The sequence below is a fragment of the Cyclopterus lumpus genome, chromosome 1, assembly GCF_009769545.1.
Source record: "Cyclopterus lumpus isolate fCycLum1 chromosome 1, fCycLum1.pri, whole genome shotgun sequence".
Taxonomy (NCBI): Eukaryota; Metazoa; Chordata; class Actinopteri; order Perciformes; family Cyclopteridae; genus Cyclopterus; species Cyclopterus lumpus.
In genome coordinates this window covers 8,822,197-8,849,746 of record NC_046966.1, presented here as the reverse complement: position 1 = coordinate 8,849,746, position 27,550 = coordinate 8,822,197, and the positions used below count along the sequence as shown (strand labels likewise).

At 40.7% G+C, this 27,550-nt stretch overlaps 3 protein-coding genes across 3 annotated transcripts; 1 reads left to right on the top strand and 2 right to left on the bottom strand.

The window, feature by feature from the left end:
* Window positions 1-1,103: 1,103 nt before the first annotated feature.
* On the top strand, window positions 1,104-4,978 carry kpna7 (karyopherin alpha 7 (importin alpha 8)). Its single transcript, XM_034537437.1, has 12 exons — window positions 1,104-1,194; window positions 1,307-1,450; window positions 1,516-1,601; window positions 1,945-2,113; window positions 2,310-2,409; window positions 2,703-2,785; window positions 3,203-3,289; window positions 3,419-3,595; window positions 3,830-4,063; window positions 4,229-4,411; window positions 4,536-4,682; window positions 4,892-4,978. The coding sequence occupies exons 1-12, from the start codon at window positions 1,129-1,131 to the stop codon at window positions 4,976-4,978; spliced, it is 1,563 nt and encodes a 520-aa protein (XP_034393328.1). The 5' UTR covers window positions 1,104-1,128.
* A 1,125-nt stretch (window positions 4,979-6,103) lies between these two features.
* On the bottom strand, window positions 6,104-9,873 carry xpa (xeroderma pigmentosum, complementation group A). The gene is made up of 5 exons (XM_034534772.1): window positions 9,477-9,873; window positions 9,278-9,383; window positions 8,163-8,328; window positions 7,255-7,372; window positions 6,104-7,133 (listed from the first exon to the last, which is right to left on the bottom strand). Exons 1-5 carry the CDS (start codon window positions 9,754-9,756, stop codon window positions 6,979-6,981), a joined length of 825 nt encoding a protein of 274 aa, XP_034390663.1. The 5' UTR covers window positions 9,757-9,873; the 3' UTR covers window positions 6,104-6,978.
* A 4,091-nt stretch (window positions 9,874-13,964) lies between these two features.
* Window positions 13,965-24,222, bottom strand: slc24a2 (solute carrier family 24 member 2). Its single transcript, XM_034538711.1, has 10 exons — window positions 23,302-24,222; window positions 17,296-17,331; window positions 16,834-16,951; window positions 16,346-16,429; window positions 16,042-16,080; window positions 15,838-15,917; window positions 15,528-15,665; window positions 15,257-15,346; window positions 14,317-14,483; window positions 13,965-14,214 (listed from the first exon to the last, which is right to left on the bottom strand). The coding sequence occupies exons 1-10, from the start codon at window positions 24,220-24,222 to the stop codon at window positions 13,965-13,967; spliced, it is 1,923 nt and encodes a 640-aa protein (XP_034394602.1).
* Between the last annotated feature and the right edge of the window lie 3,328 nt (window positions 24,223-27,550).

The window sequence follows — 27,550 nt, the reverse complement described above, 5'->3', positions numbered from 1 at the left end:
TATGACTGTGCTACCTGGCGAAATAGCCGTGTTTTTGGGAGCTTTCCCCAGATGAGATATTCACGGCCCGGCTCGAGGCAGGTGGCTGAGTTACATCTGACTGTACCAACTTTGTCACGAACATCTCTACCTTTCAATTGGCTCAGACCCGAGAGCATAGACAGGAAACGCTCAGTGTCGGGTCTTTGTCTGGGCAAAGGCCGAACACTGTCTTCCAATAGGACTCGCAGAGTTTAGACTGACGCAGGATGTGTTTTATAACATTTGTATAACATTTTATAACATTTGTCCCTATAATCAACACCAGTTGCGAATATTCGCAACTCGTTTGGTGTGAACGCTGCATAGGAAACACAACGCAAGACGGCGCGTGTGAGCCTCAAGACGCTCCGTCGATTTGTATGAAACGGAGCGGACTACAAAGATGGCGGCGGGGTTAGAGTAACTGCTTTATTTTTTCAGAGGCTTTACAGACTAAAAAGTCCCCTGCACAGTAAATTACAGCTGTTTTTTTTCTGTGCTAGACCTGTTCAGAACAAATTTATATTCTGTATCTTAACTTGCTGTTGCTCCCAGAGTGCCTGTTATATTGTTCTGATAACATTACTTTAAAATAAAAGCGTGCAATACACTAGTTTTTAATTCATTCTTGAATTTTGCGCATAATGCGATTCATCGCAGTTAATCACAGAAAAACATGCGATTAATCGATTACATTTTTTCATCTTTTGCCCAGCACTAGTATATATATATATATATATATATATATATATATATATATATATATATATATATATATATATATATACATGTAAATATGGATACATATATATCTATAGGAACATACAAAACAAAGACCTTAGACGAAATATTATATATACCCCTTCAAATTGCACGTCATTAAACAGGTAATAACTAATACAGTAAGTAATAAAACAAACCAGAACCTTTGCCAAATCTAATTGGCGCTGGAGGGAAAGCTGATTGGTTGCTTGATTGAAACGCGCACAGCTGCACGCGCATCAAGCACGGCTAATTAGATCCACCTGTGGCCTTATAACCTCCCTGTGGAAGTTGTCATTACATTTGTTTCACCAGTCTCAGTCAAGCAGAGAGCGTGAGTCCACCATGCCAACCAAGAACGTTGTTGACGAGCGGATCTCCAAATTCAAAAACAAGGGGAAAGACCCAGCAGTAAGTTGAATTTTATATTTATTATTAATATAAAATATATATATATATTCATTATTAATAAAAATATATATATTTATTATTAATAAAAAAATTGCTTCTCAACCTCTTGCAGAAACTCAGAGAGAAACGCATCTCTGTATGCGTGGAGCTTCGCAAAGCTCACAAGAATGAGAGTTTCCTGAAAAGAAGAAACCTAACGCTGTCGTCTCTCCCTGACGAGGAGGCGCTCTCTCCTGATTACATCTCCAACGAGATGGTGAGTTCAGAAACCGCTTACACGTTTGTTCTAGCTGGTGGAGCCTCTAACTGTCTGTCGTTTAGGTGGCCTTTTTACCCATTGAGGACATCATTAAAGACGTGAACTCCGGCTGCAAGGACTCCCAAACCCGAGGCTGTCAGGCAGCCAGGTGAGCCATCAGGGGGCATTTTGTGTTCGTATAAACCGTCATTTGTTGCATAAGCTGTCATTGCGCTGGTTACTTTTTAGTGCAAAATGATTGCTTAGTTTGTAACAGAATTGGTCTGATAATCATGTAATGGTGTAACATGTATACAAGCAACAATGGAAATGTGTCTCCATCTTCAAAGTTGAGGACTGAAATTTATGTCCTAATGAACTTTTGGATTTTAAAAAAATCACCGGGGAATTGTAATGGTAATTTTACACTACAACCTGATGGGCTACTTGTATAACTCAAAGTGTACACCCATTGAAACTAAAGTAACCTGTACCTCAACTCTGCCCCTCAGGAAGCTGCTGTCTCAGGAGCGTAACCCTCCCCTGAAGGAGATCATCGATGCAGGGCTGCTGTCCCGCTTTGTGTCCTTCCTGTGTATGGACGATGAGCCAACTCTGCAGTTTGAAGCGGCTTGGGCCCTTACCAACATCGCCTCTGGAACATCATGGCACACTCAACAGGTGATAACAGTGTTGAACCTCTGAAACGCAAGCATGGCTAGCCTAATTATTGTGATTAAGCCATCGGAGTGAAACGGGTCGTCTGGTACCTTGATCATCTTGAAACTTTAAAACGAACTAACTAAATGGACTTCAGTTTTGAAGGCTTTCAGGTTTTCTTAATGACTTGACCAACAGAACAATACATTTGTGTCAGGTGGTGGAACATGGGGCTGTTCCAGCTTTCATCGCCTTGCTCGCCTCACCGATGTTGCACATCAGTGAACAAGCTGTCTGGGCTCTTGGAAATATAGCAGGTAAAATGCAAAACGTCTTAAATCATGCCTGGATTTGTTGAATCACTGCATCTGATTTGTGTATGTATGTGGTACGTATGTATATGCATGCGCAAAATGACAACTTAAGAATATTAACTCTTGCTGTATTGAGCAATGATGTAACTCAGGCCCCTGTCTTTAAAATTTTGATGGTGGTCTGTCTCGCACTGTAGCTAAAAACATTGGATTAAAAAAATATAACCGTGCAAAGACTCTACAGCCATCACTGTGGCTTGCTGTACTACCATTATAAAAGTAACTTCTTGTTACAGGTGATGGGGCAGCTTATCGAGACATCCTGATTGAGTGCAATGTTATCCCAGCCTTACTGGCCCGCATCTCTCCAGACACACCAGTAAGTCAAGACTTTACAAGACCAGCTCCAACTTTGCACTTTAGTTTTTCCATTTTACTTTATCAAAGGGTAAGGGGAACATTTTTAAGTTGAACCGCTTCAGAAACTAATGTTTATTTAAACTTGACCTGACTCTTCATGGACTAAATTTACTCCGACTTCTCAAACTGGCATGAACTTTGAAAAGCTTAACTTATTTAGGAGAACATATGCCCATAGTCTAAAAACTGGCACATAATTCTCCACAATGCAACTAAACCAACACTTTATATTTGGAGTTTCGGGTGTATAAGGACGTTAGTGGATTTTGCATGCCTCAAACGGAGATGAGGAACTGGCTACTGACTTTGCTTTCACATAAACTTCAGTCTAAATGTTGCTCTTGTATTAGTCCTGTTCATAATGCTCTTATCACAGGTTGGCTACCTGCGTAACTTGACATGGACATTGTCCAACCTATGTCGAAATAAGAACCCGTTTCCACCCTTGTCAGCAGTCCAGCATGTAAGTGAAATCACAGATGTTACATAAGTAGTTCAGCTTTGCATCCAGTGGGACAGAAGATTCATTCCCAGACCAGAAAGGTGTCTTGATACCAGCAGGAGGACTAATGTGCTGTAACCGTTCCTTCAGGTGCTACCTTCTCTGATCCAGTTGCTCCATCTCAGTGATAAGGACATCTTGTCTGACGCATGCTGGGCAATCTCCTACCTCTCGGATGGTGACAATGACCGTATTGATGTTGTAGTGAAAACTGGCATTGTCTCTCGGCTGGTGGAGCTAATGAGCCACGAGGAGCTCAGCGTCTTGGTACTGTGCTCATTCAACCCTCTATGTCCTTGAAGTGCTATATAACACACTGCATTAGATGTTGGATTTGCATGTTACTCTATAACCAGATTGTTATTGCCTTAGTAGTGCTGTATGTTGTGATTTTAGTGAAGCACGGTCACGTGTAGGTTTTCCTCAAAGATTGGTGATTGGGCAGACGCTTAGAACTGCCCCGTCACTACCCAATAGTAATGTTACCTGTCTGACCTCCAGACCCCAGCGCTCCGCTCAATCGGGAACATAGTGAGTGGCTCAGACCTGCAGACCCAGGCAGCAGTTGATGGTGGAGTTTTGAAAGTCTTACCTCAACTGATGAGGAACCCCAAGGCCAGTGTGCAAAAGGAGGCAGCGTGGGCATTGTCCAACATTGCTGCTGGGCCTTGTAGACAAATCCAACAGCTCATCACCTGTGGCCTGCTCCCCCCTCTGGTGGAACAGCTCAGAAATGTGAGCTAAGTAAAATGACCTTCTGGTTTTGCTTCTCGTGTTGCTGTAGTAGTACTTAAAACATGTTATATTGTAAATACAAGTGAGGATCCTTAAATGTATTTCACTAGATTGCAAAAAATGTCTCTTGGAGAAGTAACAGAAGTAATTTTTTTTTTTTCTTAGGGAGACTTCAAAACGCAAAGGGAGGCAGTGTGGGCAGTGACAAATTTCACCAGTGGGGGCACTGTGGAGCAGGTGGTCAATCTGGTGCAGAGTGGAGCCCTGGAGGCAATCATTGACCTGTTGCAGGTCAAAGATGCTAAAGTCATTCTGGTCATACTGGAAGCAATCAATAACATTTTCATGGTGAGGGAACCCAAACATTTTTTTTTTTTTTTTTAATTCTTGCACCTAATTATGAAACTTGCTTAGTGACTTGGAACTTGAAATTAGAAGATGAGAGAGCTGGTTTCAGTAACTGACTTTTCAGGCAGCAGAAAAGCTTGGTGAGACGGAGAAACTTAGCCTTTTGGTTGAAGAGCTGGGAGGCCTGGACCGCATTGAGATGCTGCAGAACCATGACAACGATACGGTGTACCAGGCTGCTCATGCCCTGATAGAGAAGTACTTTGGTGACGTAAGTAGTGGATCATGACAAATTGTACACTTAAGATTTGACAAATTAAGCAGATTTTGCTTTCTTCATACATTATTACAACTAATTAAATTTGGGAAATTCATAGACTGCATTAAGCTTGTTACATATATGACGGCAAAGGAGCCAATGTAAAATGGCACCAATGTAACGTCTTTGTATTGACATTCGTTTGTTGTTGTTCCCCCTAGGGTGAAGTTGTGGGAGTCAAGGTGGACGGTACAGATGAGGCATTTGTATTTAAGACTACTGATGTTCAGGGACCCTTTGAATTTTAAACCTGTATTTTTTTTTTTCATGTTTAAATTAATAAAGATTGTACATTAATAAAGTCTACTTTGCATTATTACTTGTATTTGAATTTCCTAACCTGTGACTCAGGAAGACAGTGAGTGAAAGGGACTTCCCACCAAAGACTCTTGGTTTTAATGCATATTTCAACAGAAGTTGGGTTTCAGATTTGATTTCTTTAAATAAAATGCAAAACTTTGTTATCTAAATATGTGGGAAATCCTTGGTAGTACATGACTGGAGGTTTGTTTTGACGCCCACTCCTGCTCTATAAGAATAGATGACTGGCATCATACAGACACCTCACTGGCTGGTCACAGCATCTGGTGCACGGTTACCTGGTAAGACCAAATGGTATTTCAGCTGGGTTTTTTTTGTTTTTTTTAACGAGCATCTGTTGTGAGTGGATGTTATAAGGGGGCCAAAAGTGGAACATTTTAGGTTTAAAAAAAAAAATATATATATATATATATATATAAATAAAAATTGTATGATGGATTTCTATTGACTGTGATCTATGCTCCTGTACAAGTCACAGACCTGTGACAACCTTAAGAAAATGATGTTTTATTTGCAATGTCAGAAGTGGTCCACCTATCGGATGTGACCGCAAGAGCTGATTGGTGGAGCTCTCTTTCACCATGGAATTGCGTAACGTCACAGAGGCAGTGAGTCTCACCCTGCAATGGTTTGTGATAATTAAATATTACGTTCGCAGGCTGTTTTCCAAGCTATTTTCTTTGCTCTTAATTTAAATGTTTTATGGTCAAGATTATTTTCTGTAGTTGGTTGGCATGGTTCTATGCTTAGTCTTCATATTAGGATGTTCATGAATTCAATGGGGTGTATGACTGGGAAATTCACTTTTGGGAGCCGTTTAGTTAATTATTTTGTTGAATTGTGCGTGGTTATGCAAATAAACACTACAGGTGACAACATTGGAGGATAACATTTTGAATTTGACAGTTTCCAGAATTAAGAGCACAACGGTTAACATTAGGCCTACATATTTACATTGTTAAATTAATACTAACATTGAATAAATGCTGAACTTGCTATTCTGAATTCTCAAAAATATCCAAGACAAACGGCTCAAATTGATCCACAAAAAACAAGGTAAGACAGTTTATATTTAAATGGCTGTGGGTTGGTTTGATGTCTGAACATTTTCAATGTTAAGGTATTGTCTGTAAAATGTAGATGTCATCCTGCGGTATAAAATAATCTCAATCACAAGGTAGGAGCTTTAATCACTTGACTGAAGTGAAATCTGGATTTTGAGTTATTTCCAATTTAAAGGTATTTCAACTAAATGCCTGGCCTGTTCAAATTGATTTTAAGATTTTACTGATACATCTGGTAATTTCAGTCTAATAGTAGAATTAATATGAACAGCTGGACAATAACAGCATGTCTCATTAGAGCTGACATGAGTTCATAGAAATAGTCCTTGTCCCAGCCACTTCAGACCAGACTGAGGTCTATGGATCTTTGTTCAAGAGTAGATGAATGAGGAAGGTCTCCGATTATAAATTTGGAAATTTCGTGAGACAATTGAGAGGAAGTTCTCCAACAGTGGTTATTGCATATATTATCAAAGCCTTTGCATTCAGTCACAATGAAATATGTCAAGTTGTATAAGGCCACATAGGCGATGAGAAGTCAAGTTTAACATACTTTACATGACAGTGAACACATCACGGTATCATGTGACCGAAATCGTCGAGGACTCTTCTGCAAGTATCACATTTTTCTAAACGGCAGCAAAGTTGTAATCATACTGGTCATTTCTCTTCCAGTCAAAAAAATCAGGCCTCACTTTACCACAAGATGGTATGTTCAAGTGTCAATATTGTGCCTTCCTTGATTTGCCCATTGCTAGAGGGAATCTCTGCATGCTACAAAAAGAAGAGAGAAGTGGATTCCCCATAAAAGCACCGAATATCTTCTCCAGTCAGTTGGTGTGTGTGTGCTAGTGAGCGAGCGTCTACATCTTCTCATAGGTGAGTTCATGTCCACAGCTGGTGCAGGTTTTCTTGTAGAGGTCCTCGTCTGGATCCACCACTTCCTCTGCTCCGTACTGATGTTGGTGAACGCTGGTGTCTTTGGTCCACATACTGCTCCTCACCGCCCTGCGCAGCTCTGACAAAAAAACACAGATATATGAAACATCCACACGTCCAGAGGTTATGGAGTTGACGCTCATTTACACATAATATGTATTGCAACCGACTTGGTATTTGGGCAAAGACAGGTCACCAACCTTTGACCTTCTTGTTGAAGCGTTTTTGTTTCTGCGTCTCTCGATTCTCTTCCCTCGTCTCTTTGGCCTCCTCCAGGGCCTCCTCTGAACCCCACACCTCCATACACCTCTTCTCCACCTGGGTAACACATACAAATACATCATTCACATTGACTCATTCAAACATACAGAACAATGAGGTGATATTTTGCTTTGATTTAGGGCTGCAACTCAAATTGATTTCATTATTTCATTTTTATGATCTACAATACATTCTTCCATTGATCAACATTTTATCTGGTTACTTGATTATTTAGTCTGTTAAATTTTTAAAATTGCGAATGACCTCTCAACTGCAGATGTCTTTGTTTTGTGTCATTGTAAATTAAATGACTTTTGATTTTGAACTGTTGCACTGAAAAACTAAGAAAAGCGGTTAATGATGATTGATTGATTGATTGTTTCAAAACTACTGTAATTTGTTCACTGCTTGATAATCTCATTAATTGTATGTTAATATTAAAATTATCTTTCAATGTTTTTTTTAATAGTTTGTGCAATACCCACATGTCTACTGACCTTACAGGTTTTTTTTAAAACACATTAAAAGCTTGCTTTATATTTTTATTCCCAATCGATGTGATTCTTGACATGCGATTGTCATAATGCAGATTGCTTGCATGTTGTCTTGACAGCCACATGTGGCCTTCAATGAGAAGGACAAAATAGATAAAAAGACAATTAAAAATGAATAGTAACCTTAAATCACAAAACTCTTGGGGAGGAAAATATTTTCCCCAAACGGATTTAGTTTTGAAAGCCGTACTCTGAGTTAAATGTTCATTCATAAATAATGCATAATAGTTTAGCTTTTTAAGTTTTAGCATTGTGTGATATAAGATCGTATAGATTGTGATGCACATGTGTACCTGGACTTTGAGGTAAAGCTTCATGTCTCCCCAGGTCGCGTTATGAGGGTTTTTCTTCAGTATAAACCTGAGTGGAGGCTCCCTCTTGTCCAGGTCACAGTCCTTCAGCAGGTAGTGCTGCTTGGCCTCAGTTCTGGAGACCAGCTTGTGCTTCTCCTCGTTGTCTCTGAGGGGAAACAAGGCTTATACTGTTAATACTGTTAATAGATATCTGTAGGTTTCAGATTTTTTGGAACACTGGCGGAAGTTGAATTTAAAACCAAAGAATAAAACAAAAGTTGGTTATCTTGTCGATCTCGGATTAAACATTACTACTCAAAGATTAGAGAAACCCAAATGAACAGAACATTGATGACGAAAACCATGATTTTAGCATATATTAGAGTAAATCCTATATTGTATTAATCAAAACATGGCCTTCTACAAGATACTGTAACCCTAGTTCTACAAGTACAAGCAGAGCCTTCTACTGGATTCTTTGGGCTCTCCTCCAATCAGAAACATGCATTTGCATACGTGGAGCAGACTAATGGCTACCTTAATACATGCAGACCCCCAAAGTATATAAGGCAGCACACCCTGCAGTTCAACATGCTACGATCTCTTCAGCGAGCGCTGTAGGAGTGACAGGGCCTCCTTGGAAGAGGCCTCCACCTCTGCTTGTAGAACTAGGGTTGTGACCTTTGACTAACTCACATAGGGCTCTATGGCTCCAGTGGGCAGTGTCCAACAAATACAGACCCGCTGCAACATAACGACCCAAGGAGAGCATTACCCAGTCAGAGCCTGTGTGAGTTCATTCATGCTTATAACAGTTAAATGCATATTATCATGTACAATTAGCATACAATATACAAAATCAGAGTCATACTCAAATGTACACCATGCTGCTGCAGAAAAAATAATTATGCCACATTCTTTCAGATCATTCAACTATTGGGGAAACCTGTGAATTATTTTCATTAATGTCAAATTTGACATATTAAAAACGGACTTCTGGGACATGTTATACTATTTCAAAAGCTGCAGGAAATCTACTTGTATTTATTTTAGGCACTGAATGTGTCGGTCGTGTGTGCGTGCGTGCGAGTGAGTGTGTGAGTGAGTGTGTGTACCTGCACTTATCACAGACAGACAGGTCAAAGCTGTTGCTGAGGTACGAGTCCATAAAAGGTTTTTGACAGTCATCGCACAGCAGGTAGTCTGGCTCGATGACGGGGGCTGGAAACAAAACACACCCACGCTCAACACAGCACGTAAATAGGAGCTCACTCACTCACTCACTCACTGGTGTCACCAAACGCAACAACGCACCTGGCTGATGCACAACCTTCCTGTTCCTCTGCTCTTCCTCTCCGCCCTGCTCTTCCTCGATGAAGAAGCCGGCACCAGAGTCGATGGTCTTGGAGATTTTCGCCGAGGTCGCCCCCTCCACAGCGGACAACGGGCGGCGCGCGAGTCGCGCCTGCCGGAGCATCAACGCCTGCTGCCGGTTCCGCTCGATTTTAGCCCGCATCGCTGCAGAAAGCTCGGGTTGGACACTCTGTTCTGGGCCGAGATCAGCTGTCGGCCCCCCTGACTCTGATGGGTCCATGGTGCTCTCTCAAACGGCGGTCAGCACATAGCAATGAAAGAGATGGCCCTCCGGACAGTCGGAACTAGTTCCACGCAAAGTGCAGCTTGTCGGTCTGTTGTTACAAAACTAACGGTGGCATGTTTCCGGTTGCTTCTTCTTCTTTTCATTGTCAAGTTGAAGGTGCATTACCGCCACCTTGTGCTCGGGAATGTGAAGCACCAGAGACTCATTCTACTCATCCGTGCTACATTAGTGTCAATGGTTAACAACGCAATCAAAGTCTGTTGCATCTGCCACCTGACAAGTTCATTCCTGTCTTCAATTTACAAACTCCAGCTTCTTTTAATTGTCTCTCCTCATCATATCTACCATTCACTTTGACTTAATGGTCAATGGCTCATATTAACTGGTTGGATTTTGAGTCTGTGTTAACAGCTTATGTTCATGCCCTTATGAGTTTTAAACCAGCCACAAATAGACCCTGGCATCTTCATCAAGGGGAACACCACCTAGATTAAGAAGCTGTTATTTCCACGGCTTCGGAAAATTTCACTCAATAGTTGTGAACATGAACTCCTCTCTCTCAAAGCCAGAAACCATTGAAAAAAGTCTAAAAGCTTGTGATGTCGCCATGTCTGGAGCTGCTCCATGGACAATGCATGGGAGACTGATTTTGTGGACACACAGAATGTCTGTTTTCTTTATTTATACCCAAACTAATGAGTGTTATACTATTGTAGTGTTGGCAGCTGTGACACAGAACATTTACACATTTACATACACCTAACCCCAAATTGCTCCCGTAACTGTGCCTACAGTGTATGAATGTGTGTAAATGTTAGTTACTCCTGATGCAGGTGGAACCTTAGCCCCTCTCATCAGTGTATGAACGGGTGAATGATAACAAGTAGTGTGAAAGAGCTTTACGTGGTCGGAAGACTAGAAAAGCGTAAAGGTAAAGGTCCATTTACCATTTATCATTTACCTTGATGAGATACTTTACCTTGATCGCTTACTGGTTTGCAGACTGGTACAGTGCAGTACAGTGAGTGACTATCCTCAGTTGTCAGTGAAGAGAAACGTGCACAGAAAGCAGGTGAGCGTGTTCTTTATTGGTGGACCAGGTGTCCAGTGAATCCCTGTTGCATCACGCGGATCATGGCAGTGGGCCACGCATGCTGCTGTAAGAGGCTTGTGTCAAAGTAAAGCAGATCCCATCCTGATAGATGACACTGCAAATCTGACCCTGTTGTGAGGGGGACGAGAGGTAAAGTGACCCGACTTTTAAAATCTAAAGTAATTATATAATAATATTAATCATTTCAGAATTTTACTTTCAAGATCACGGAGGCTTCTCAAAATAATTATGACATTTTCAAAATGAAAAAGGGTTTCTAAACCAATCGCAAAGTTCACATCGACTCCAAACACCAATAATGACATTTTGAGATTTCATTTATTTGATCATATAACATTTTATACAGAGATGAATGATATATGTTTTTTACAGTATAATACACAATTCAAGTAGTACATGAATATGATTCCAAACTTAACACATAACGTAGAAGGGAAATACAAAAGCATGTTACCATTCGTCATGGTATTCAAACTGGTCAAGGATGAATTCTTACAGATATTTCTAAATGCACTCATTCATACACACATTCCTCTCTTTTACATAATCCACCAAAGCAAGGGAGATTTAGAAATGAAACTGTACAGATAGTTTAAGTCTCGAGTGTGAGAATGGAAGTTGTGTTGAGGTTAACCATGTGCTATGATTACACACAGGAACTTATATACAGATATACATTACATGTATACTTTGCAAGGAACAGGGAATAGTTAGGTTAAATTGAATGGACAAAATTGTTTTGCAATTTATGAAAAATGGTTAATAAACAAAATGAATGTTGAACCCTGTGGGAGTGTTAAACCAATACTGCCATGTATGGCAGTATAATCAGGAAAACCAGATTGATTTATCCAAAAAAAATGTATATGCGAACAGAAATAAACACAAATGCAAATTTTATCCCTGAATAAAAAATGGTGTTCTTGGGGATACAGTATATACAAGTTCAAGAAAGTTTGAAGCAATATCTATTAATATTTTTGCATTAATTCATTCTTGATTTACTGTGAGACTTATAAACACTGAAATGAAAAGCAGTGGAGAATTTTATTCAGAGATGTCTCGAGTACGTTGATTGAGCATTTTTCCAAGACTGATGGAGCACGTTGAATATTGTGTGGAATAAAGTATAATTAAGTATAACATATTTCCCACATTCAGATGGGCTTCATATATTTGAAAGCATGCAACATAAGGAAAACTAATGGCATGCGTTGCAGCGCATATGAGGCAGTCATGCAACAGGGGATTGAACTGATGAAGACAAGATGTACGACGTTGAGACGTGGATTTGGTGCGACACTAATAGGTTACGAATATATCTGCCTCACATCAGTAAGTAGTCTCCTGCCTGTCTCAAGGACAGTTTGACATTGATCATTAAGGAAACAAAAGAAAACCCAATGAAAACATCTACCTGAATTTTGCAAAACAACGAGAAAATAAATGGAAACAGATTCATTGAGTTACAGACAGCTCTTTATTGTTATTATTTAATCTTTTTTGCAACCTCTTCAAAATATTTGAAATATATGACTTGATGGAAACAGACATATTTGGATGGAAAGGTACCTACCTAGTGATAATAAAGTTACATGCTTTTTGCTTAACGTTATTTTACCGTAAATCTAATAGAGATGGTTAGAAAGAAAACTAAATTCAGTCCATGTTTGGTTTTACAATAAAGTTACTTGCTGTTTCTTACAATAATTGTATTCTAAGAATTCAACCTCTGTGTGCCACACTGACGTAGCATGTGAACGTAGCATGTGAACGTAGCATGTGAACGTAGCATGTGAACGTAGCGGCGCGATATGTTATACAGTACATGAGTTGTTTTACATCAAAACATGACCGAAGAAACCCGGTGATACCTGTTGATATTGAACACTCTGTTTTATAAATATATGATTTAAAAAAAAAAAAACCTTTGAGTTCATAAAGTAAAATATAATGGAGAACACTAATCATTAGTCCAGACTGCATCATCTATTTGGAAATGCCACACTGACCTGGTTATTACTTTTCCATGCACAAAGTGCAACTTAAAGGCCGACAGAACAGAAAAATACATGCTCACAAGCTTATGATATGAAAAACCCAAACAAATGGGAATATATTGAGCATGAAAACCCCTCAGAACCTTCTACTGTGTAAGCTCTAACGTAACTATTTAGCATTTAATCTGTCCTATCATAGAATTGTATCCTATCATGAATAGGATGTAAAGTAACCATTTCTGCCAAATATGTCCTCGAATATACTGTGTTGAAACACACTCAAGGTTTTTTAACACTGGATATTTCTCTTTTGATGCCATTGCAAAGCCATACAGGAGGTAAATGAGGAAATCTAAAGCAGCTATCACACTTATGTGTTGCCCGACCCTTTCTCCCTTTTTTGTTACCGCAGACATACAGGATCTCTCCGGATCTTTGTTGCCCTTTAAAAAAACAACACAATAAAGTCTCATTGAGCCCCCACATTCAGTTTCTGTGCTTAACTTGGCTGCTTGCATGAGTAGTGGAGGTACTTCTTATGCTGACAAATGGTCCTTCAGTTCAAAAAGCAACAATCTCTGGTGATCTTCAATTGGAATTTTCCATCCCAGGTGGCGTTCACATAACTTGTTCATCAGTTTTCAACCCAAAGTGACCACTTAATGTAGTCACGTGGTACAAAGAGAGAGGAGTCCCTCCTATTGGGTGGCATAAAGTCCATTGATGATGTACAGGTTTGTTCGCCAGCTGCTGGTGTGATGCACCAGTATGAATTTCCAGTGTTGATTTAAGTCAGTGTCTCTACCTAACTGACATCCACAACCTCTGTGTGTGTTTGTTTTCTTCACCTTTCACTTGAGAGTGTGTGTGTGTGTGTGTGTGTGTGTATGTGTGTGTGTGTGTGTGTGTGTGTGTGTGTGTGTGTGTCTGTGTGTGTGCGTCTATGTGCGTGCAGTCTTCTACTGTGTATGTAAATATGACAGATAAGAGACAGTTTGTGTCTGTGTGAGCATGTTTTTTCTCTCCTATTGTAAATCCCGCCGTACACGCAAGACCATTCGCGCCTAATTTCTGGCCCTCTTTCTCACTCAAACAGTGATGGGACAGACGATGACTTTGTCCTCCAGCATGACGCTAACGATGAGGAAGACGAAGTAGAGCACGAACATGAAAAGGCCCAGAAACTTGCTCATTCTCCAATTGCAAACCGCAATGGAGATGATGACGAAGAGGAGCATGAGGAAGAGGAGGACAATGGCGCAGAACAAGCCGTTGCTGCTCACCTCTACTGGCTTGAAGTCGTTGAGGATGTTGTAGACGAGCCAGGGGAACGGTAGACTGGAGGGAGAAGAGGAGAGTTATTTAGGTTATGAGAGACAAACAGCAATTGTTCTCATGTAAGAACTGGTATTCCACTGTGTGTCTTCTTGCTGGACTCACCCCACAGTGATATCAAAGATATTTGAGCCCACCGAGCTGGACACGGCCATGTCACCGAGGCCTTTTCGTGCTACAATCACACTGGTGATCAGGTCAGGTATCGAAGTGCCGGCTGCTAATATTGTGAGGCCCATTATCTCCTCTGTGATCCAGAACGTTTCTCCAACCTGAAAGCAAGAAGAAGGTGTGTAATGTCGCACAGTTTAGAAACTGTGTCAGAATCCCAGCCCCATCCATTGCTCAAAACATTGTTTTCACATAAGGAGTTTTATAGATTTTCAGCATACACCAAATATAGAAATACCAAATGTACAAACAGAAAGCAAACAGGATCAAACTGTAGAGGCAGATTTGAAGTTATAATTAGTAGAATGTCTTTTGTGAGTTTCAAGGACAGAATAAGTGTGCTGCATGTTGATCTCCTGAAAAGCAGGTGCTTGTGTCCCCGTAGCAGCTTACATGATGACTGTAACATTTTTGTTCAGAAAGGAAATCTAATAGTACTGAATTGTGACATTTCTTTTCTGGCCTACAACAAACTTTCAAGATCTCCAGAAACTGACAGAAGACCTTCTTCTTTTATGCTCCCCTGTGTCGGCAGTCTAAAAGGTGTGAGACCAGTAATGCGACCTGCTGAGACCATAAAGATCCACCTAGCTCGTGTGAACTAAAAAAGCTGGTGCGCCTCCTCCTTGCTCACATGACCTCCTGCTTCAGGCCTGTCTACATCTGTGCTGTTAAAATAGAGCACTACAGGTGGATCTGGCCGTGGATCAAAGCAGATTAGTTGGGATTAGCTGCCAAAGTCACACATTCAACACTCTGACTGCTGCACCGACTTATAAGAAAAGGCCCCAGCAATAGAATAGAATAGACATTAGAGTTTGTGTATGTAGAAATAGAGAAAGTGTGTGTGTGTGTGTGTGTGTGTTTAAAGTACCTGGTGAGCCCACCAAACCATCAGATAGGAGAAGAAAGCAATCCAACTAATGGAGCCAAGGAAAGTGACGGGGAAGAACCTTGCTGAGGTCTGAAAACCACAAGAGAAACAAAGTTTAGTGTATTTACACTCAATCAATTATTCTTTGGCCCAGCCAAGAGCCGGATATACCAATGTCAATATATAAAACAGTATTTTGAAACCTGTTGTTATTCACAAAACTATTGAGCTAGTGTGTAGTGTGTGTGTGTGTGTGTGTGTGTGTTGTCACCTCTCTCCTGACGTCGGGCAGTGTGAGCCACAGTGGGAAGACGATGGGCATTATGACGAGGTACGTGATCCGTTTCCTGTTGGTGTCGGGCCAGGCCAGGCTCAGAGGCTGGTCTTCATCCTCCTCTTCTTCACCACCCTGAAGAAAGAGTTCATTTCTTTAGAATTACTGTATTGATATTTAGATTGAGCTAATGCCCAAATAAATATCAATACATAAACATTTTCCATGTTGCTTTTTAAAAATGTGTATTTTTTTGGCTGAGGCTCTATAAACACGTACAGTTTAAAATTTAAGATTAAAGCCATACCTCCTCTCCCCCAGCAACGCCGTTCATGGGTGGTGTGACTTCCACTGCAACATTTGAACTGTTGGGGATGTTTTTATCAGCTTGAGGAATGAAAAAGAAGCCCGATAAGAACAGAGTTTCAGGAACTTGTTCACAAGAACAGTATTCATTTGAAATATAAAAATATGGTGTCTAATGACATTACAAGAAGAGCTATAACTGTACAATGTGCACCTTTTGGAGGTTGTGTCTGGGAGAGGGCTCCTATGTTGACAAACAAAATATGCTTGTTAATTTTCCGACAAGTGTAACACAGCATCACATACATGCTCCTTCAAGGTGAACAGACCAAACCACAGATGAGTTGACAAATCAGTCAGTCAGCTGATAACTTCATTGAAACCACCACATACTTTATGTTACACTTACTGAAAGATATCGTTACGTTGCTCATGCGAGCACGACCTTTAAAAAAGGTTTTAAGCTAGAAGAGGAGACTCCCATAGTTTCACACGGCGCTGTTGCTCACCTACACCATTGGCACAGGAAGCTTCTTCTTTACACTTCTGCTTGGCCATTTTGTGAAGGATTGATGCCTTTTCTTTGAAACGTCCTGAAACAAAAGCGACTCAGTCTGCCCAGCATGGTCTCTCCTACATTTGTGATTAAGTATTACATATACATGCCATGTGCAATTAGGGGAATATTTTTCTCACTGTGCTAGGATTATTTTCTAGGAAAGAGGTAGGGAATTACTAAGAAATGGAAAGTGGTTGGATGAATGAAGATTTTACAATATCTTACCTTAACCAAACACTATTGTGCCCATAAACATGTTGTGAACCTAATTCTGATCCTAAACACCAAAATATATTGGTCATTTAATTCACATACACAGTGCATCCTCTGTTTCATAGTACTAACAGTATATCTTGTTGCATTTGTGTGTGTGTGTGTGTGTGTGTGTGTGTGTTGTGTGCGTGTGTATGTGTGTGTGGTGTTGAGTGTTTTGCTTACCCATACCTTCGTCACTGAGAGGGTCGAGAGTGTGTATCATGAGCTGGAAGATGCTGTTTCTCATCAGTGAGTTGTGTAGAGAGGCACAGCTGCCTTCCCTCTGCAGCCTCGGTTTGGCCTATGAAAATATCCCAAATTTCGGAAATATATATAAATATACATTATTTTCAATGCAAAATGAGTACATACTTGTTCTACATTTGGCTTCATTTAACATTTTTATTTTCTCACGAAACTTCTAAAACATTGCCAAATAAGATGAGCAGTTGTTTGAATGTCGTATCTTTACTGCCGATTCTTTCTAGTATACATGTAGAATATGTATCTAGACACATTTTTGTATAAAATGGCTGACTTTGATACATACAGCATACTGTAAATATAAGCAGGCACATACACATGACCTGCACCAGACACTACATGGATCACACAGAGAAGTTCACACAAACTAAACAAACTCACCATCAGCTTGTTCTCGTCATCTCCAGTTGCATTGACCTTTTAAAACACAGAGAAAGAAATCAATACATGGACAGTATATGTTTTCTCATATACAGAAAACACAGGAAGTAGAGACAAGTAACACAAGTGCATGTATTACATGTAATCCAATATATTTGGCCTGCAGAAAATACTCATTTCATCATTTCATCACATATATATATATATATATATGTCTTTTTTCTGGGAGAACAGCCGCAGTCTTTAACCTCTAGAGATAATTTACTTCATCTATGTAAAAGCTCAGACACAAACACACACACACACACTCAGTCCACGGGCTGTGGTGGCGGTTGATGTCAGTAGTGGGGAGGGTTTGGTGTGGGAATCAGGGATTTGGAGACGTTTACGAAAACAGGTGGGAACATAACGCTTTGTGAGTAGGTATTGTTTTGTCAAATGTAAACGTAATTGTACCTGATCGTGAAGATTTGCATGAGCTGTCATTTTATTAATTTAGCAATTACAACCACACTGTGACATTCTGCCTTGCAAAATATATTGTTTTAAAGCAAGCTCAATAAAGAAGCTTTTATTGAATGTTTGCAAGTTTGCTCTTAACATAACTGGGGAAGAATAAAGCAAAAAACAGACTGAGCTTTACTTCATTTCTAACCACAATATAAATATGTTGTGCTTAGAAATGAAGTACAATTGATTGTTGGGTCAGTTTAGAAAGCTTAGGAGTTATAATGTAATAAATAAAATGGAGGGCCAAAACAACTTTTTATAAACAGTGTAGAGTAACAGTGTAACTCATCATTTTAATTAATATTTCACAACTGATCTTCATAAACTGGGGCACAGTTTGTCTAACCTTTCAGTTTCGCTTGATTTAACATGCTTATGTAATTCCTCGGCACACTTAAGAAATGTAATTAAGCAAATTTTCAAAGGTCTTCAAGAAGAAGAAGGTTTTTATGAACATTTACAGTGCTAAATATTTTTAAGTAAACTCAGATTCACAGTTATTATTAACCAAATATCTGCAACAGCAGTCTCTGCGGTGAATCATTGTGCCTCATCGTATTGCTTCAATAGCGCTAAATTTAATATAGCGTTATCTTACACAAATGATTACATCACACAGCCGAGGTAACTATTCCATGTCTTTTTACACACAGACATTCACCGACAACAAGCAGAGAGGTGGAGGGTTTTGTTGTTGACACGTTTTCATGATAGAGGCCCCAGTTTGAGAAGATAATCCCGTTAGCTGGCAAGACACCTGCTGCTGTTATGGAAGCAGAACCAAGGCTAAAGGGGGGGGGGGGTCTTTTAAGGGGTGCCACTTCTATACACTTGTCACATGTTTGTCCAGTCTAGGTTTGCCTCAAACACAGGATGTAATTTCAAAAATGTGTGACCAAGTTCTCAAAGCCGAGTTCTTTTGACTAAATATGAGGTATTTCATGTTGGCGTTCATTTTTGTCCAACAAAATGAATAGAAATACATTTAAGTTATCGGTAACAAGTAACACAACAGAACAAGTTGTGGACACCAGCAGCTCTAAAGGCGGAGGCCGGTTGGGCATTAGCTCAAGTTGGTTGGTGCTCACATAAACCAACTTGGTGACAAAAGACACTTACAACCTGCTGTAGACTCTGCAGAGACTGAATCAGGATTTTATATTAGACCAGTTGTACAGCAGTAGAGTCAGATAATTGCTGTGTTGTGCGACATGTTTATATTCTGCATGGCAAACTGTGCCTTATTTTGAAAAGCTGCTAATCTTTGTCACCTTACATCCTTATGTCACTCCTCTCAGCTCTGATGTGTTTGTGAGGTTAAACCGCTCCTCAGATTCCCTCCATGAATCACTGATGACTAATCACCAAAAACCTCTCAAATCAATTCCATTTAAAAGAGAAAACAGAATCCAATCCAATACGACACTCAGATAACTAAATATAATAAAATAAAGATAACTAAATTAGCCAGACCTGACGAAAACTGTTTCAGAATACGATAATCAAGAGACCTCTACTCTCAGATAAAAACAATAGGCTACATTGATAAGATTGTGAGATAATGTACACATATTTATATGTTGATATTTTATAGATGAGAGCAAACACAAAATGCAAAAAAGAAAAACCTGCTGTGCCACTACATTGCTAATATCTACAAATTCTGCTGCCAAGTATGAAGCGGCTTGTTGTCATTTATTGTTCAATATTTGATGCATTGTTTTTGCAGTTACAGATAAAACTCAGCTCCAGCTCATTGGGTTATAGTATACATCTCCTGTCACTGACTTAAACCGATCTGCTCACCACGGGCCGTTTATATAAACTGTAGATTACGAAGCAGAGTTTAAAATTAAAATTCTTTGTACATTAAAACTGTGTACAATAAAACAATCAAGTAAAGAGTTTCCACAAGCAAATCCCGGCTTGTTCCTGATATAGCTGTTTGAGACCCGAAGGTGGTGAGAAGAAGACGAAAGCCTCAAGCTTCAAATATTTGTGACACTTTTGACTGAGCTGCTGCTGCTGGTCTCATCCTCGTTTAAACAAACACTGCAATAATTAAAAATCCTAACAATCCTACAGATTTACACCTTTCATCACCATTGTCATCACTGGGGCACTGTCTGATCGCCTTTTCAGATTTTCCACACATTTCTACTTCGACCCACCTCTCCTCTCTCTCTCTCTCTCTCTCTCTCTCTCTCTCTCCCTCTCTCTCCACCTGACTGTCCGAGCTGTGGGATTTAGCCAGGATTAATCTGCAGAGATCACCACATTTAGACTGCTATACTTTTCAAGCCTGCGTGTGAGTCTCGCAGCAACCTTCACAGGTCACCGTCCTGTCAAACATTTCCCTTTCACTCTGATCGGTCAGCAAATATAAAAATCATTTTCAGCCGCACATCTGCTCAGTTTCATGGGGGAATGACAGTGGAGTGTAAGCAGTATATGCTCAACACAACACATCAGCAGTTGAAGATGCATTTCTTTTCACTGCGGCATTGGACGGAGGGTTTTGATCGTGATCACAATGATCAGAAGTCAGGTATAGAATCCAGAACCGAACCAGCTAGACTGTATGAAGTCTCACTATTGCTAAATAAAGGTTGTATCATTTCAGCTGTGTTTTGTCAAATAATCTGCGCTTTGGGTCATGAATATTAGATTATCTCATGTTCTCTTATGGGCAACAGTAGAACTGTAATTAGTAACATGTAATACATAATAACTATTGACTAATGAATCATCGGTCTAATGAATCGTCGTTTTTTCCTGAAGTTGCAGATGCACTGCGCTGCTACATTGCAAGGAACATTTGAACATTTCGTTTGAGCTCCGCAGAGACTGGGTGGCGGTGTGCTGGGCTGCATGTTTTCTGTTGTCACCGCGGGTAAGCAGTTGATAAGGGGATCAGAGAGGATTGTCGTCTTGCCATCAGCAAGAAACCCATCAAATCTTTTCTCTCTCTCCCTCTCTATGTAGACACTCTATGCACTGTGCAAAACCACCTGAAACATTCAACTAGAATCAAAATGAAATCCACACCAAGGTTATGAGCAGGAGCAGCCAGTCAGTTCTCTTTCAATGATCTGCTGATTCTTGCTCCTTCCAGAGAGCATCTGACTATTATTAGTGGCTCTAATGGGATTGGAGAGCATTAACCCAAGGGATTATTAAGCAGCTACCGACACATGAGGGCAAGGCAGTTGGACATCAAGTGCCGGACGACAGAAAGAGAAAAGCTGTTCTTGGGCTGAGGGGAGGCCGCCTGGAGAACAGCTGATTCCCAGAAGGGCATGAATGTCAAACAGAGCTTCTGTAACAACACTGGTCAGCACCCAAACATACTGCATGTGCTCGTATGTTTACAACAAAAATAACATGGAATATATAAAAGTGGATAAGATATAAAACACAGTTCAGATGACACATGCAGAGACAGTAACTGATTCCTGGTGAATGGATTACGTTGAAATAAAAACATGTTTTGATCAGCTTCAAGATGATGAAGACACTAAAAAGTACTACATTATTCCTATTCCTATTACCAATCCACTATTAAGAAAAAACAGTTGCCTAAGCATTTGAGTGGAGGGGTTTTAAAACAGGTGATCATGACATCATCTGTTCCCTATAACGTGACAGCTTTTCCTGGCCTGAATCACAACCATAAAAATAGTTGCCTCCTTTTATAAAATATTTACAGACAAACAAACCCAGAGGATGTGCAACAGCGCACTCTTTACGCCCCTGAAGAACCGGTAATGGGTAGTATCGGTATTTGCCACCTGAGCCGCCATTTGAGATGACAACATCAGAGAGCAACAGATCTGACTCCAACTACACACACAGACAGAAAAAGACGGGGAGACAGGCTCTTTGTGTTTTTATGTGTTGCAGTTAAGCCTTTTGCAACACAACATCAATTCCCCCCTCTATCTTGAACCTGCTGTCGTAAAAGCAGCAGCAAGCAGCTCAAAGAGCACTCTAAGCTAATCTCAAAATTACACTTCCCCATCATCTTTCCCGTGATTGGTTTAGTGATTGGTAAGTGTCTTGTCATTGGTCAACATCCTGTGAGTATGACTCACACTGTGAAAGAAAAAATGTCACACTTGTGATCAGTTTGTGACCAGAAGATGCTCTGCAATTATATTTAGTTATGTTCAACGAGCTGAAATAGAAGACAAACCGCACTCAGAGCTACGACCTTCCTCCAGAGTCAAGAGACCACTTTTCTCAATGTCGGGACAAAGACGAGGGGAGCTGAAGGAGGCAGCGTGCTGATGAGGTTGAAGAGATGCCACAAGGATTTCTGGTTTCTGATTTAATTTAGCTGCCTTCAGTTTTCATCACACAGGATACTCAAATCCAACTTAACCCTGTCAAAACTCTCTCAATTTCATTAATTGTCTACAAGTCAGGGTATAGACCTACTGCTTGCATCGAATTTACAAATAATACTATGTATGGGTGTGTGTGATATTTAGCAATTTTACAATGTTATTTGTGATGTTCTTACTGGCTACATATGTAAAAATAACTATAACTAGATAAATATAAACCTGATTTGCAAAGCTATAATGTGCTCCACTTGCCACTATAAAAAAAGTGATTTCTAGATTGGAAGAATTAAAGGAGAACTGAATTTTGACTGAAAGTTAAATATATTTTTATATATTGAGGCTGGTGTAGCTCAGACCACACGTATATGTATCAAATATCCCAAAGCATCAAACGTTATCTGAAGTGGGGACATTTTATGGACCAGCTCTGTTACATCAGCCCCTATTCTGAGACTTTGGTCTGGTTACTTGACTTGGTGACTTAAAGTAGTGACGGAAGACGAGGCCCGTTCCTAGGCTTAGTCAGCACCCAGAGGCTGCAGTCTGGCTCTGCGTCTAGCGCTGTCCGAGCAGGTGGCAGGCTAAGACAAAGCTTTATATCCTTCCAGAGAGGAAATCAAGAGGGTTTGGCTGCTTGACAAAGTGCTGTCTGTTCAACACCCTGTCTGATTCCCAGAACAAGAGCACTACTATTCTCGGGCTCAGTCGCTGAAACATTGATCAGTCATCAACAGATGACAACAGAAAAGTCAGGTTTCCATTCTAGAAATGTTGTAACTCCTCTCAGAGACCACTCAGAAACTCATGTCAAGAGACAGAAAAAAGAGCTGTACTTTCCCATTCTGAATCTTAGTTGGATATTTTCAGCTTTGAGAGATTTTCACTTATTTTTTCCTGCATTACTGTTGAGAGTTGTTTATGACGGGGCCACTGTGTGTATGGATGGATGGATGTAAGCATCAGATGCTGGCAACCGAGATGGGGTGACGACATCAATTAAAGGGTAGAGTGGACATCAAAACAAAAGTATATGGGGAAGATGAATGCATGAATGAGTGGATCAATGTATTGATGAACAAATGGAAAGAAGGATGGATGGACAAGTGAACGGAGAGATGAGTGGAATGATGGATGGAGTCAGGCTCACCTTTGATGCCGCCTCCAGCTCGTCCACCTGGTTGCTGCCCAGGAGGGCCTTGATGAGATATTCTACTTTGGCATTAAACTTCATGAATGTCACGTAGCAGGTGTAGCACGACAGCAGACTGAGACTTTCCCCCAACGTGATTTCATTATCCAGAAAGAAATAGATGAGCATGAGCAAGCCAACGATATAGAACGAGACATCTCTGAACAGAGGCCACCAGGTGAGGTTCAACACCTCTTTGGAGAACAGGGCGCACATCCCGATCACAAACAGGATGTTGAAGACAGCGGAGCCCACGATGGTACCGATGCCAACGTTGCTGTGGGAGACGAAGACTCCTATGACAGAGGTGAAGAGCTCCGGGGCTGAGCCACCTGCCGCCATGAATGTGGCTCCTGCTACATCATCAGATATCTGCAGCTTCTCTGTGATAACAGTGAGCGCAGGAACAAAGAACTCATCGCAGACAATGGCTAAGGCTATGAACATGTACAGCATGCCAAACATATGAAAACACACATAGCCCTGACGTCTGTCCTCCACGCTAAAGTAGTCTGTTGGGTAGTCCCCGTGATTCATTTCTACTTCAGATGATTTCATGGCCACCGGCTTGTCCTCTGGCGCGGCTGAGAAGTTGTCGTACTGCAGAAGAGTTCTTTGGGCCACCGCCGCCTCTGCTGAGCCCTCAGCGGACGACCCCAGCTCCTTGGCCATTGCTGTGACTAGCGACAAGGCACTCCATGAACAGAATGTGCAGACCGCCACCATGCTGATGATGAAGCCAAGAATCCGTCCGGGCCGCAACTTTCTTTTGACGCCATGGTAGTGGTGCCTGAAGCAGCTGCTGTGAGGGCCCAGAAGAGGCTCAGAGCTGGAGGAAGCCATCCTGTCTCGACTTCTTATAGGTGGCAGGAAATCCATGGCGTTGGCGCAGGTTGTCAGGCAGAGTGGAAGTGTCTGGAGTCACCCCCGGAGCTGGGTTGGTGGTCCTGGTGGCTACGAGGGTTTGACAGGCCGCAACGGTTCACCGGTTTGTTAGCATGCTGCTTCCCAGTCTAGGCACAATGGAAGCCCTGCAGTCTGATTCCAGGATCTAGCCCATTCAAAGGCTTTCTCATATTACTCACTGCAAGACAGAGAAAGGAAAAGACTGTTTTAATCCAAGTGAGTAGATTTAAAGAAAAATAATTATATATAATAATTAGAATACAATTAGAATAGAATACATACAGATAAGTGTCTTAATTATGACTTTTTCCACTCCTGATATCCATCCACTTACAGGCCTCGTTAGAACTCAAGTTCTGTAGTTATAGGTACAATTTTGAGACACTTGTTGAGTATTTTTGTTTACTGCAGCTTTCTACTACAACTCCACTACATCTCAGAGGGGAATATTATACTTTTTAGATGTATCCAACAACTACAATTACTCAGTGACAATGGTTTTAAATGCAAAACATATGATGAATAAGTGTATGCATTGGTATATTATTACAGATTAAACAAAAACAACAAGAAAAGTGAATAAAGTAGCTAGAATGATCCCCTCTACGACTTGCTAAACTATTTACATTTGCTTACATGCTATTGCATCAGTGATAAGCACCCAATAATATGTGTTGAACTGTCTATTCTATGTATTGGCTCAATAACATGCTACTGATCTGATATATGATATTTGTGTCTGCTGCTGATAGACATATTTGTAAGTCTGAAAAAGAGCTGAAATATTTGGTTTCCCTTGTCCCTGGAACTACGGTCAGTGCTGAATTTCTAATAACAGCTGCTTGTAAGTGATTCTGTTAAAGTTCTGTGGCTTTCTTGTCATTATGCTGACAACCTGCAGTGTGAACTCGACCTTAAGTGAAGCTTGGACATTAGTGAAAGCTGATTAGGGAGCTATTTAATCCCTGAGAAGATATACTTAGATTAGCCTCAGGCCTAGCACACTGATGCCGCTGCACAAAATCAAAAAGTAGACACCAAGAAAATGATCAGTGATTATTGAGTGACACAAAAAGAACTGATGAACATACGTGTTATTCAAGGCTGCAACAGCTACACTGGGACACACTGCAATCTTGAAACTTCATCTCATCAATCATACACATATATATTACAATACATATATACATATTTATAATCTGAGACACCAATGTATCACAGTATAACACTCAGACAACATTTTCACACCCAACTGTGCTCTGAAAGTTGCACAGTTGTAGTAGTAGTTTAAGAATCCAGCTGGACTCTATTAAGACGTTAGAGCAAAGACACACAACAGCTACACACAAATATATATTTTTTCTCATACCACACTTTGAAATCTCCCGTTCAGGACTCCAGCAGGTCCGAGTCTCTGAATGAATATTCCAGAAAATGTAATCCCAAAAGGAGAAAAGTCCTGAGAGCTCAGAGTTCAGCCTGAAGGTCCCAACAGTAAATTCTCAGTGAGATTTTCCTCCCTCAGCCGAGGTGGAGCTCCAAGCTGCCAGGTCAGAAGCCCAGGAACCAAGGGCTCCTCCCTCCCTCTCAATGTTCCTCCCCCCTGTGATATGGCCTCCCTCCTTCCCTGCTTCAGTATATATCCACCTCTACCTTTCCCCTCCTTGTCTTCTCCCTCACCTGTCCAAGAACAAGCATCAATGCCATCATGCTCTCTCCAGCACCCCACCTCCCCCAGTGTCATGTATCATTTCTTCCCATCTTCACACCCAAGTAAATGCGTCTTACACAACGAGCTTACAGCTTGATGGGGCTGAAGCCTACTGTCCTATCAGATCATAGTGCTTTGAAAACTGTCCCAACGACTCCTTGCCGTAGCATGCAGCAGCATCGTTCAGGGAGGATGCTGCATGATAATTGTGTGTATTAGAGCTTTAACACTTTTATATTAGGTGTGTCAGAATGTTTAGTTTAGTTTACATTTATTGATGCCATTTCATAGTTTTTCTCTCATTATTGGCATTTTCCTTCCTCCTTTTTAAACCATATTTTGATACTTCCCTCCAATTATTGACATCATTGTGCAGCAATGCAGCACATACTTTATTTCCACACTGTTAAACAAAGAGGAGGTGACTGTTGGTGTGGGGCAGAGGTGTTTGACCTCGGTAAGGATTCTGCATTGGGCTAAAGCTGCTATATTAAGGGCCATGTAATGAACTTGTTACATAACCAACCAAGCTAACCCAACCCTCCTTCTAGTTAGGCAGAGGGATATCGCCTGCTGAACTTGAAATACAAATACGTCTCTCGGCATACAGGTCACCAGACCTTTAGTAGTTGTTTAAGGTTAAGTTGGCGATGGTGTTCTCTTAAAGAAACAAAAAAAAATTAGATCTTGTAGAGATCGACTTTAAGATAGCTGGAGTTATCGTACAAAGATGTTGCCTAATTACATCTGGACACACACCTTAGCACAACCTTGGCCAAGAGACTTGTGATGAAAACCTCCCAAACTATCAAGGTGAGAAGTGTCTCACTTGTTAAGTCATTTTCATTGACCGGGCAGGCAGTGAAAAGTGAGAGGTATGCATGTTCCTCTGAGGCATGGGATCAGCAGCAGCTTATTGGCTCAAGTTTGTGCCTGAAATAGCTGCTAAGTTATATACGCGTTAGAGAGAGACCCTCCATCTGTGAGCAGGGACGGCCCGGGTAATCGGTGAGATCTATATAATGAGGCTATGAATATAGCGTTTCAGCGGGATCGGCAACAGACATGTTTACTTCCTCTCTGATGTCATTCTCACACACTCCAACCAAGGAAACAAAAAAGAACTGAGGCTATGCTACATGTCCAACATATGATTTGAAAATAAGACTATTTTGTTATTGTGTTCTAACATAACCCTGTTTTGCTGCTAAGCGCAGTAGGAAAAGGTCAGATTGATGCTTTAGTGTTCATATTGAAGAACAGCGTTTCAGTATTTGGCTTGGTTAGGCCGAGTGATACTTCCCCAACCCAACTGTAAGAGCCATTTTGTTTGTTTTTGTTTTGTTTAACCTCCCACCACTAGGGGGCGTAGGGCAACTGTCAATTAAGACAGAGGCCAATATAATCAGGAGGAGCACTAGAGTGTTGCTAGACTGGCAGGAGCACACCGTTTTTTGACCATGTGAGAACAGCCAATATGTCACAACGAAGTCAATTCAATTCAATTTCAATTCAATTTATTTTGTATAGCCCAATATCACAAATTATCCTCAGAGGGCTTTACAATCTGTACACATATGACATCCCTGT

Excerpts from the sequence above, each read along its gene's own strand:
- kpna7 (XM_034537437.1), top strand. The coding sequence starts at position 1,129 with ATGCCAACCAAGAACGTTGTTGACGAGCGGATCTCCAAATTCAAAAAC. Across the intron at positions 2,786-3,202 it reads GCATCTCTCCAGACACACCA|GTTGGCTACCTGCGTAACTT; the intron begins GTAAGTCAAGAC and ends CTCTTATCACAG. Across the intron at positions 3,290-3,418 it reads CCTTGTCAGCAGTCCAGCAT|GTGCTACCTTCTCTGATCCA; the intron begins GTAAGTGAAATC and ends CCGTTCCTTCAG.
- xpa (XM_034534772.1), bottom strand. The coding sequence starts at position 9,756 with ATGGACCCATCAGAGTCAGGGGGGCCGACAGCTGATCTCGGCCCAGAA. Across the intron at positions 8,329-9,277 it reads TCTGTCTGTGATAAGTGCAG|AGACAACGAGGAGAAGCACA; the intron begins GTACACACACTC and ends GTTTCCCCTCAG. Across the intron at positions 7,373-8,162 it reads AGCTTTACCTCAAAGTCCAG|GTGGAGAAGAGGTGTATGGA; the intron begins GTACACATGTGC and ends TGTGTTACCCAG.
- slc24a2 (XM_034538711.1), bottom strand. The coding sequence starts at position 24,222 with ATGGATTTCCTGCCACCTATAAGAAGTCGAGACAGGATGGCTTCCTCC. Across the intron at positions 17,332-23,301 it reads AGCTGGAGGCGGCATCAAAG|GTCAATGCAACTGGAGATGA; the intron begins GTGAGCCTGACT and ends GTGTTTTAAAAG. Across the intron at positions 15,918-16,041 it reads ACCTCCAAAAGGTGCACATT|CTGATAAAAACATCCCCAAC; the intron begins GTACAGTTATAG and ends TCATTCCTCAAG.